This window comes from Dromiciops gliroides, chromosome 3 (assembly GCF_019393635.1).
Source record: "Dromiciops gliroides isolate mDroGli1 chromosome 3, mDroGli1.pri, whole genome shotgun sequence".
Classification (NCBI taxonomy): Eukaryota; Metazoa; Chordata; class Mammalia; order Microbiotheria; family Microbiotheriidae; genus Dromiciops; species Dromiciops gliroides.
In genome coordinates, this window is record NC_057863.1 from 263,196,851 (window position 1) to 263,209,712 (window position 12,862).

General features: G+C 35.2%; 1 protein-coding gene across 2 annotated transcripts in view; it reads right to left on the minus strand.

Moving 5' to 3' along the window:
* Positions 1 to 12,862, minus strand: part of LOC122746025 (amyloid beta precursor protein) — a 169,491-nt gene that overhangs the window by 97,113 nt on the left and 59,516 nt on the right. For both annotated transcript variants that reach the window (XM_043991498.1, XM_043991499.1), the window contains exons 4-5: positions 8,089 to 8,201; positions 5,741 to 5,934 (exon numbers count right to left, since the gene is read on the minus strand). In XM_043991498.1, the coding sequence (XP_043847433.1) occupies positions 5,741 to 5,934; positions 8,089 to 8,201 (307 nt within the window). The remainder of the gene's footprint in view (positions 1 to 5,740; positions 5,935 to 8,088; positions 8,202 to 12,862) is intronic.

The window sequence follows — 12,862 nt, forward strand, 5'->3', positions numbered from 1 at the left end:
TAAAAAAGTTAATTGTCTTTACATGTAATTGGGGAAAATAAAATACTATTTAAAAAAAAGAGAAGAGAAGAAAGAGAATCTTGTTTCAGTGGTGGAAGGTGTTACAATTGGTATATGCTCCTATAAAGGGAGATGGGGACCTTATAATCAATATGATATGCAGAAATTTTAGATTTAGAAAGACCACTCTTCCTACCAGAAGAAAGGAGAATCTGAACGTCAAGGAGTCAATTAACATCCAGAAGAGTGGGAGGAAAAGGACCTAATGCAAAGATTTTGAAGCAAATTGGGGGGAAAATGACCAAGGGGAAGGCATAGGTCAATAGTGAAAAGCATTATCAAGAATACGGAAAAATTCCTACCATTTGGAAATACAATCTCATTGGAAATATAATCTCAATCCCCTGCAGAAACTGGTCTTTCTAAGCATGAGGCACAAAAGAAAAAGGGGGGGGGGGAAGGATAAAATCTTCAATACAATAACATAGAAACTAGAAGGAACCTTTGAAGCTTTAATTGGATGAGGAAAACAGAAAATAGAGAAGAATCACGAATAAATAAGTTTAAGGACCACAAATCAAAGAATAAAAGTCTAGAATAGACAGAAAGGGAAAATAATGAAGACTAAAGGAAAGAAATGCTTTTTGGAAAAACCGGAAATGAAATTTCAAAAACAAACATGTTGAAGAGGAGGAAAGGAAGAGGGATTCCATCTGAAAACCTAAGAAGAAAAAAAAAAGGGGGGAAGGGAGAATGAAATAACTAGATAAAAGCAAACAGAAATTAAAAAAAAAGACCCAATAAGCAAAATTTCAAAATTGGGGAAGGGATAATAAATGGGATGGAGAGAGGGTTGATTGAGGGTAAGGGAAAGAAATCCTATAAAAATAGGATTGCCTTAAAATAGATTAAGCCAAAAAAACCTGAAGAGACACTGTAAAGTGTTTATGGAGGAACAGTGAAAGTATCCTAATTTGTCGGGAAGAAACAGTATTAGAAACAAATGAAAAAATATAAGCCTATCAATTTTAAATGTGAAGATTAAACAATTTAATAAAATGAAGAGTGAAAGAATGAATGAGAAAACAAAACTATTCAGTTGTTTACAAGAATCAAAAGCAAACAAACAATAAAAATAAGGGGCTGGAAAAATAAAATTTACTCTGTATCAAGAGAATCCAAAAAGAGTAGGAATTTCAATCATGCATTAGACAAAGAAACAAAAGTGGCCTACCAGAATCCCTTTATGACACAAATATAGTCTTAATACCTAAGCTAGGGAAAGATAAGAAACACAAAACGAAAAATATAAGCTAATACCATTAATAAATACTGACCCAATAAATGTAAACAAAATCTTGTCAAACTATAGTGATTTATAAAAAAATAAACATTTAGTATGGCCAAGTGAGATTTATACCAGTGATACCAAGATGGTTTATCATTAGGAAAATAACATCATGACCAAAATATCCCAAACTACATAATATCAGTAAATACAGAAAAAAAAAACCTTTCACAAAGTATGACACTGATGCTAAAATAATAGAAATTATTTCTATTATTAATAATTATAGCTAGAGGGGCAGCTTAGATGGCGCAGTGGATAGAGCACTGGCCCTGGATTCAGGAGGATCTCAGTTCAAATCTGGCCTTAGACCCTTGACACTTACTGGCTGTGTGACCCTGGGCAAGTCACTTAACCCCAATTGCCTCACCAAAAAAAATATAATAATAATAATAATTATTATTATATCTAGAATTTATATAGCACCTACTAATGCTAGTGAGTGCTTTACAAATCTCTCATTTGGTTCTTACAAGAGCCCGGGGGTTATATGCATTTTTATTATCCCCATTTTACATTTAAGCAAATTGCAACAAAGCAAGTTAAGTAACTTGCTCAGGGTCACATAGCTAGTAAGTATCTAAGGTCATGTTTTAATTCAGGTCTTCCTGACTCCATGGCCAGTGCTCTATTCATTGGCACCTAGCTGCAAAAAATACTACTAAGCACAGGGATAGAGAGATCTTTTGTTAATTGCATAAAAAGTATCTATCTAAAACAAAAAGTAAACATCATGTTGCAATAGGGATATCCTAATAAACATGGGAGTAAAGCAAAGACACCCAGTCTCTCTATCTTTTATATAGTTTTAGAAATACTAGCACTAAGACAAGAGGAAGAAATTAAAAGCAAAAAATAAATAAGGAGAAAAGTATTCCTATTTGCTGATATGATAGCTTATTTGGGAAATCCTAGAGAATTACCAAAGATACTAATTGATACAATTAATAGCATGAGCAAAGTTTTAGGCTACAAAATAAGCCTTCAAAAATTAGCAGCATTAATACAATAATTTTTTTGAAATTCGAAAGAAATTAATAGGAAGGGAAATCCCATTCCAAATAACTAAAAAATACAAAAAAATCTGGGCATCAATATTCAAAAGCACGCAAAATACTTGTATAGCTTCAATTGCAAATTGCTCCTTAAAGAAAATAATGAATAAGTTTAATTACTGGAGAAATGTTTGGTGCTCATGGTTGAACCATACCAATATGATAAAAATGACAACACTATGGCAATGTTAATTTGCATTTTAAACATCATACCAATCAAATGATCGAAAGTCTACTGCATAGCAATTGATAAAAATAACAGAAAAATAATGAAAATAGGTCGGGAAAAGGAACTTCCAGACCTCAAAATATAATAAAAATTAGTAGTCTTTAAAACCAACAGGTAATGGTTAAAAAATAGAGAATTAGATCAATGGAGTAGACTACACAAAGGAAAATCATGAATAGAACTCAATATTCCAGTGATCAATAAACTACAAAACAAATTACTTGGGAAAGAATTCCATATATTCTCAAAACTGCTGAGAAAATTGGAAAGTATTCTGACAGAAATAAAGCTTAGACCAACATTTTACATCATATTTCACAATATATTCTAAATGGATACGTCTTTATTAAAGATCATAGTATAAAAAAAATAGAGAAGCATAGCATATACCTCTCAAAATGATGGGTAGGAGATGTATTCTTACCCAAACAAGAAAAAGAAGCAACTACACAAGATAAAATAAGTAACTTTTATTAAACTGAAAAGCTAAAAAGCAAAAAATAAAAAGGGCAGCTAGGTGGCACAGTGGATAAAACACTGGCCCTGGATTCAGGAGGGCCTGAATTCAAATCCAGCTTCAGACACTTGACACTAGTTGTGTGACCCTGGGCAAGTCACTTAATCCTCATTTCCCTGCAAAAAACCCCACAACCACCACCACAAAAAAAAAAACAAACAACCAAAAACCCCCAAAACAAAAAACCACATTAAACTGAAAAGCTTCTGCGTAGACAAAAATTAATGCACCTAGGTTAGAAGTGGTCAAATAGGGGGCAGCTAGGTGGTGCAGTGGATAGAGCACCGAACCTGGAGTCAGGAGTTCCTGAGTTCAAATCCGGCCTCAGACACATAACACTTACTAGCTGTGTGACCCTGGGCAAGTCACTTAACCCCAATTGCCTCACTAAAAAAAAAAAAAAAAGAAAAGAAAAGAAAATGGGGGAAAAATCTTGGTATTACATTTCTCTGATATCCATGATATATAAACAATTACATACATACATATATACACATACATATGTAAGTGCATATGTCAAAAGATTTGCAAACTATTAACAATCACATGAAAAAATGCTCTGAAACACTAATAAGGGAAATACAATTGAAATATTCCTAAGAATATTTCATACTCTGCAAATTTGCAAAAAACGACAAAAAGATGGCAATAATCAATGTTAGAAGAGTTGTGTGAAGTTAGGCACACTGTTGCATTGTTGAAAGGGCTGTGAATTGATAAAAACTATTTTACAAAGTATTTTGGAATTATGCAAAGAAAGTAACTAAAAGATCCATATTCTTTGTCCCACAGATTCTATTACTTGGCTTATTCCCTAAGGAAGCTACTAATAAGAAAAAAGTTCCTATATATACCAAAATATTATAGTAGCACTTTTGGGTATAGCAAAGAATTGGAAATAAAGTAGATGTCTATTGACTGGGGAACAGCTAAACAAACTGTGGTACATGAATGTGATGTAAATACATTCACATCACTGTGCTTTAAGAAATAATGACTAATGAATACAGAAGCATAGAAGATCTACATGAACAGATGCAGAATAAAGTATGTACAGTCAAAGAAAGTTAGATACACAATGATTACAACAATATAAATGGAAAGAAACACACACACACACAAATCAAAATTGATTATTCAAAATTGTAAAGAACAAGTATGGTTTGAAAGAATGGATATAAAACTCTTCTGGAGAGCAATTTGGAACTATGCCCAAAGGACTATATAACTATGCATATCCTTTGATCCAGCAATACCACTGCTAGGTTTATATCCCAAAGACATCCCCCAAAGAGAAAAATACCTATTTGTACAAAATATTTATAGCAGCTCTTTTTGTGGTGGCTAAGAATAGGAAATCAAAGGAATGTTAATCAATTAGGGAATGGCTAAACAAGCTGTGGTATTTGATGCCGATGGAGTATTATCAGTGACACACAGGATGATTTCAGAAAGGCCTGTAAAGACTTACATGAACTGATGTATGGTGAAGTGATCAGGACCAAGAGAATATTGTACACTGAGACAGCAATACTGTTTGATGAAGAACTGTGAATGACAACTATTTCAGCAATACAATGATCCAAGACAATCCCAAACGACCAATAATGAAACATACTATCCACCTCCAAAGAACTGATATCGATTGAACACAGACTGAAGCATGCTATTTTTTACTTTCATTTTTTTCTTTTATTCAAGTTTTCTTGTACAAAATGACTAATATGGTAATGTTTTACCTAATTGCGCATGTATAACCTATATCTAATTGCTTACTGCCTTAGGAAAGGGGGAGGGGAGAGAAGGAAGAACAAAATTTGAAACTCAAAACTAGAAATAAAAATGTTTATTATTTTTTTAAGAAAGAAGGAAAGGGGGCAACTAGATGGCGCAGTGGTAAAGCGCTGGCCCTGGAATCAGGAGTACCTGGACTCAAATCCAGCCTCAGACACTTGACACTTACTAGCTGTGTGACCCTGGGCAAGTCACTTAACCCTCATTGCCCTGCAAAACCCCCCACAAAAACCCAAACCAAATAAAGCTAAAAAAGAAGGAAAGGATATGAGAAAATATTCCTACCCCATCTCTTTGCAGAGGTGAAAGGTCCACAATTATTGCACCCTACATATATGTTCAGAGTTTTTTTTACATATTGATGAGTAAGCACATTTTTTTCTTTTTCTTTTAAAGAAATACTGTTGATTGTATGGGATGGCTCTCTAAAAGAGGGCAGGGGAAAGTTACTGGCAGAAAGTGGCAATGTAACAAAATAAAACAATAAAACATCTTTAAAAAATACAAATTTCATTTAATAAAATGTCATTAGTTAACATAATTAAACTGTATAATTTATGTCTGATTGCTTGCTGTCTTAGGGAAGGGGGCAGGCAAGGAAGGGAAGGAGAAAAATTTGGAACTCGAAATCTTACAAAAATGAATGCTGAAAACTATATTTACATGTAATTGTAAAAAAAATATTAAGATTAAAAAAAGAAAATATTATTGGGAAAATATATTTCTTTTAGGTTTTTAATGAACCAAGAGGAGACAAAGTGAAGAATTTAGTTGGTATTAAAACTGCAAACTCTTACCTTCCATCTGCATAATCTGCATCTGCACCTCCCCACCAGACTTCTGAATCATCATCTTCTGTATCAGCCGAATCAACGTTGTCATTTTCATCAGCTAGTGGGCAACAAACAAACTCTACACCACGGAACTTGTCAATTCCACAAGGCAGCAACATACCATAGTTATGCAGATTCATGCTCTTTTCACTACAAGTCTAAAAAAAAATTTTAAAGAGTAAGAGGAACAAAGAAAAAAATGTTAAATGACATAACCAATGAAGTATGACCAATAGAGAGATATGTATCAGTAAGAATATCCCAAATACAAAAACTCTATCAATAGAATAGATAAATGTGGAAGGTCTTATTTATAAGAATAACACTTTTGGAAAGGAATTCACTATAGGCTTTCTATGAAGAATGAGTTCCCTTCAATTTCTTTACTGGGAGGATTACAGTTATAGCTCTGACACAAACTAGTTTGTCACCTTTCTGGATTTCAGTTTCCTTATCCACAAAATGAAGGGACTGGACTAGACAAGGGGTTCTTACCCTTTATGGGGTCATGGACCCCTCTGTTAGGCAGGTGAAGGCTATGGACCTTTTCTCAGATTAATATTTTCAAATACAAAAAAATAAAATACACAGAATTACAAAGAAAACCAATTATATTGCAATAGTTATCAAAATAATATACATAAAAAAATTGGGTTTTTTTGGTGAGGCAATTGGGGTTAAGTGACTTGCCCAAGATCACGCAGCTAGTAAGTGTTAAGTGTCTGAGGCCGGATTTGAACTCAGGTCCTCCTGACTCCAGGGCCAACACTCTATCCACTATGCCACCTAGCTGCCCCAATAATATACTTTTTTTAAAAGTTCAGGGATACTAGATTTAGAACTCCTGGACTAGGTGATCTCTAGGACCCCATCTGTCTTTAATTTAATATTCAACAAATCTAAGATCTTTAAAAATCAATTTGTATATTCCTTTAAGCTACTGTAAAAAAGAGTTTCAACTAGATATTGAAGGGAATGAACACCTATTCACAAGGACTCTAAGATGGAAGTCTTTTGGTTGTTTTTTTTTTTATGAATAACCACAACTTTTCTACTATTACTGTTTTTCCCCAGAAAAAAATTTGGTTTTGGAATCTTTTCTTTCCTAAATATTGTAATCAGTCAAGAAGGAGTAACACCAAGAATGAAGTAGCAATACTGAGAATTTGAGAAGCTTTACCTAATAACTCAGAGCTAAAGTACTGCTCCAAGTGTTAATAGTGTTGCATATACTCATGTTGTAAGAGGCCCATATGTGACAGTGCCAGCTTCACTCAGTAAATGAGGTTTAAGAATTATGAAGAGTCCATCTGCATCTACCCATCCCAGTCTTGTATAGATCATGTACTCTCTGCCCTTTCAAATTCATTCACCTGTGAATGAGTCTTGAAAGAAGCTAGGAATTCTCTTTTACAAAGGGACTTCTGGAATATAATTCAATGATTAAAATGAACTGGCTAAAATTAAAGGTATTCTATCATTTAACAAGAAAGAAGGTTCTACAGGATAGAAATGGCAGCAGAAAGTAGGATGAGTAACATCATAAATGAGCCATTCTTCCATTGGTTTACTTGTAAGAAATAAAGATGATAGGTGCCCAATATTTTTCCACCGAGGAAAAGTGTATTAAAGCAGAATGGAAGCATGGTATTGTATATTAAAATTTTAAGCTGATAACTAAAAAACTGGGTTCAAACTTGGACTTCCCTCAATGGTCTGATAAAAGCAGCTAACTGATCTCAATCTGTTAAAAGACAGTACTACCATCTCAGCAAAAATGTGGTAATTAAATTAAAGGTACTTTAAAAGATAATAGGTAGGGGGCGGCTAGGTGGCGCAGTGGATAAAGCACTGGTCCTGGATTCAGGAGTACCTGAGTTCAAATCCGGCCTCAGACACTTGACACTTACTAGCTGTGTGACCCTGGGCAAGTCACTTAACCCCCATTGCCCTGCCCCCCCCAAAAAAAAAGAAAAAGAAAAGAAATATAAAAAGATAATAGGTGAAGTAAAAACTCTGAAAAACATTTCAAATCGTTAAGCTTAGAAAACAATATTAGATTTAAGATTATAGCTTTTATTTTAAATATATATCACTTTAGACATGCAATGCAACAAATAGTGTTCTATTTTCCACAAATAAATTATTTCCTATCCATGGATATGTCAAAATATAGCTATTTCCTCTGAATATTTCTAGAATGTCATTAGATAGATGCTACACATATGTACATATGTATGCCCCACATATGTATATAAACATGCCAAACAAATCTCAACTTGAAAAAAGGAGAAAAATTCCTAAGTTTTTACCTCTTTTGCAACAGTATGCCAGTGAAGATGAGTTTCACATATATCCATCCTTTCCTGATGTAAGAATTTGCATTTGTCTGGCACTAAAAGAGCATCACTTACAAATTCACCAACTGAAAAAAAGCAAAACAAAAGCTTAATTCCACACTGTAGTAGGCTTTTGAATTAAAGAGCTACAAAGGCTGGAAGAAATTTTGAGGGACTGTCTGGCCTGTCTTCGGACAGCTGACTAGATAAGTACCCAACAGATAATTATTTTCTAAATAATTATTCTATAGTATCATCTAATAAGTATATTCCATTTTTACCACCCTATTAGTTAAAATATTCTTGCTAGCCCTACTAACATTTTTGCAATTTTTTATCCTTTTAAAAGTCTCTCCCACATATACTAATAACACTTAAAATTTTTATGACTAGAATAACAATCCTCTGTTTCAAATGTTACAAGTAGCCTATACTCTACATCCTACAAAAGAATAAAAAATGAACTCTACTCCACTTCACCTAGGAATTGTGCATTTTTTAAATAATTTTTCTTCTGGATAGATTTAAACTCTTTTTAGTTCAAAGGTAATTATGTAAAACACTACCTAACTAAAAAATAAACTGCCTAACATCGAAAGTAAATACTGCTCCAGGATGGATTTAAACTAGAAAGGATGAATAAGATAAGGCCTTATCTGTGCTTATTGTTAACTGTTATTCCAACAAAATGAGGAAAATGTTAGCTGTACCTAGCCCTAAGCTGTGATTACTCAAACTTGCTATTTGAGGTAAAATCTTAGGACTGTAATTAGATATTGTTCTGAGTTTTGATTTCAAGTATGATGTCTGAAATGTCATTAAGTCAAAAATCTAGTATTTAAAGAAAATGTCTTGTGCTTCTTAAGCAGAATGTTATCTGAGGACTGCTATAGGTACATGTCTGCGCATGGAAAGGTTGAGAGGAAAACTCTGCATATTTGGTGGTGGGATACTCTTGACTCAGCTTCTCCACTGTGCTATTTCCTTTCTGAATAGAAAATTTTCCCACCTGGTTAATTCTGAGCCTGGCTATGAAACCCTGGGAATAATTGTCGAACTTTGTTGCACGATTGGCTGTTCCAAAACAACAGTTAACTATGACTCTTACTGGAAATCAAACAAAGCTAAGGAAGCTTTATTTTATTATGATTATGTCAATTCAGTCTGTGCCGTTGAAGGGACAATCATGATATTGTTATAAACGCATCCCTCCTTTCTTTCATAGAAGATTTCTCTAACAACTCAAGGTGAATTGTAAAAGTTTGGATATATTCATTCATTCACACACACAAATGTGTATATATATATATATATATATATATATATATATATATATATATGCATACATATTATCTACCTATACATACATATACTATATACACACAGATATAATCTTGTTGCAATATCTGAGTTATTATGCAAGTATGAGAAATGTTATCACTAACAGTTATAGATTCATATATAAGATTTAGTTCTTAAAGTATCTTTTTCTTTATGAATGAGAATAATACATACACAGTGTGTGTGTGTGTGTATATGTATGTGTGCATAGATCCTCAACGTGGGGATAAGACAATTAGGACAAAGATACAATGTGACAAAATATAAAAGTTTTCAATTTTAATGGAATAAACTTCATTCTGAAAAAGCAAGAAGAGTAGCTGTTTTCTTTAAGAACTAGGATGAAGGGGTGTGTGTGTGTGTGTGTGTGTGTGTGTGTGTGTGTGTGTGTGTGTGTATATATATGTGTGTGCGCGCATGCACACATGGCTTTCAAATGTTTCTATTAAGAACAATGACAGGCCAAGTATAAAGTTAGCTCCATAAGGTTTGGCCTTACTAAATTATATTACTAGGAGAATACCACTGCAGAGATGTCTTGGAAATGAGGCCGCCTCCAAAATTTCCAAGAGAAAATGTTTCCAAGGATCAGATGGCTACACAGAAAAGCTAAGATCCAAGATGAAAATGTTTCTTATTAATAGAGTTTTAATCTGTAATCTGATTTAATATACCTATGAAGTCTGCTTAATTAGATTTGTTTCCCTCCTTAGGAAATTACAACTCTGCTTTACTATTTGTTTGATTTTTAGGACATTAAAAGAAACATGGAAATATAAATTTGTCTTTAAAAACTATTTTGTGATGCTCATGGCCATATGTGTTCTCTTATTGTCTGGGAAATCTCCCTGTATATTTGTTTCCTGATACAAGTCTAAGACCCCTGAGTTACAACCCCTAATGTTTACTTAGCCTGATTCCTCTGACTGAGTTGCCACCAATATGACCCCAAGGAAATACCTCCACACTGATCTGGATTATTTTAATGAACTTCCTTTGAAATTTGAACCTAGTTCTCTGCTTCTGCATGAGATGTTGCAAAGTTTTGCACCAATCTGGACCCTATACCCCCTTAAAGAAATTTTATCAAGATTTAAATAAGATGGGCAATGAAGGGGATGCCTCCACTGACTCAGATTATTTAATGAATTTCCTTTGAAACCTTAACCTAGGGTCTCTGCTTCTGTAATTGTGCTTTCTTCTAGTATGGGAATATTGGGCTTTAAAGAGTCCAAAAGGCAAGATGGCAGAGGAAAGACAATAAACATGCAAACTTCCTGACACAATAATTCCAAACACAGCCAGAAAACAACTCCTGGAGCATCAGAACCCACAAAAAGATAGCTAAGATTATTTTCCATCCAAAGACAGCTAGGAAGTTTGGCAGAAGAGCAAGCTGGGCTGAGAGTGGTGTACAGGTCCGTGATCACACCGACACAGAACCAGCCCCAAGCAGACTGCACCAGAGAAACTTACCCCTGAGCCTCCAAATCAACTGCAGTACTGACATCTTCTGGAATTAAGCTCACTGTCTGGTGAGAGGGCTGAGCTGCTAGCCAGGGGGGAGTCTACTGGGGTATATGCAAGAGCTAAGGGGGGGGGGGATTTGGATGTCCTACCCCAGCAGGTAACCAGGAAGAAACCTTGATTGGTGGTGGCCCAGGGTGGGGAGGGGTGCAGGCTCATCAGAGCTAGCAACCAGGGCATATAAAATTTTGCTGCCTGGTAGATTGGCAAGTTGGCCCAGGGTTATCTATGGACCAGAGAAAGGGGCAGGGGAGTGAAGAAACTGCCCCTCATTAAATCATAACACCTGGGACCCCCCCCCCCACCCTGAAGTTTGGGACAATATATCCTGGAAGCAGGACCTCACACTAAGGAGTTAAAAGTCAAGTGAAAGATGGGCAGGATGAGCAGGCAGAGAGTTATGAATCATAGAATGCTTCTTTAGTTACAAGGAAGATCGAGGTGCACCCTCAGAAGAGGATAGTAATGTCAGGGCCCCTACACCTAAAGCTTTCAAGAAAAATATGAATTGGTCTCAGGCAACAGAGGTGCTCAAAAAGGACTCTGAAGATAAAGTTAGAGAGGCAGAGGAAAAAAATGGAAAGAGAAATGAGGGTGATTCAGGAAAGACATGAGAAAAAAGTCAACAGCTTGAAAAGTCAAATGGAAAAGGAGATACAAAAACTCTCTGACGAAAATAACTGCCTAAGAATTAGGATTGAACAAATGGAAGCTAGTGACTTTATGAGAAACCAAGACACAATAAAGCAAATCCAAATGAATAAAAAAAATAGAGGGCAATGTGAAATATCTTCTTGGGAGAACTGCTGACCTGGAAAATAGATCCAGGAGAGATAATTTGAAAATTATTAGACTAGCTGAAAGAGCTTAGACATCATCTTCCAAAAGATTTTCAGGGAAAATTGCCTTGATATTCTAGAAGCAGAAAGTAAAATAGAAATGAAAGAATCCACTGATCACCTCCTGAAAGATTCCAAAAGGAAAATATCCAGGAATATTATAGCCAAATTCCAGAGCTCCCAGGTCAAGGAGAAAATATTGCAAGCAGTCAGAAAGAAGCAATTCAAATACTGTGGAGCCACGATCAGGATAGCACAGAATCTAGCAGCTTCTACATTAAGGGATTGTAGCACATGGAATATGATATTCTAGAGGGCAAAGGAATTAGGTTTACAACTACAAATCACCTACCCAGCAAAACTGAGTTTAATCTTTCAAGAAGAAAAAATGGGACTTCAATGAAAAAGAGGACTTTCAGGTATTTGTGATGAAAAAACCTGAACTGAATGGAAAATCTGACTTTCAAATGCAAGACCCTAGAGAAGCATAAACAGATAAAGAGAAAAAAGAAATCATGAGAGATGTTCAAAGGTTAAACTATTTACTTTCCTACATGGAAAGATGATATGTCTAAATCATAAGAGCCTTCTGAGTATTAGGGCAGATGATAGGAATAAATTTCGACACAGGGCACAGGTGGGATTTGATTATGAAGGGATGATACCTGTAAAGCATTTATTTTTTTGTTTCTCTTTTTTTGTTTTGGGGGGCCAGGGAGGGGAACAGTCAAGGTTGATGAGTGTCTTGCGTCTGAGGCCAGATTTGGGCTCGGGTTCTCCTGGGTCCAGGGCGGGTGCTTTATCTACTGTGTCACCTAGTTGCCCAACGATGACATCTTTGGGGTAAAATTGAGGGGGGAGAAGAGGCGACAAGGCAGTGGCAGAATGGGGTGAAATCTCACATAAAAACAAGCAGGAAAGGGCATATGGAGTGGGAGGAGAGATGAAGGAGGTGTGGAGAAGTGAAGGAGCCTTACACACATCAGAATTAGCTCAAAGACCTTAATCTCATCAGAGTTGGCTCAAGGAGGGAATAACAT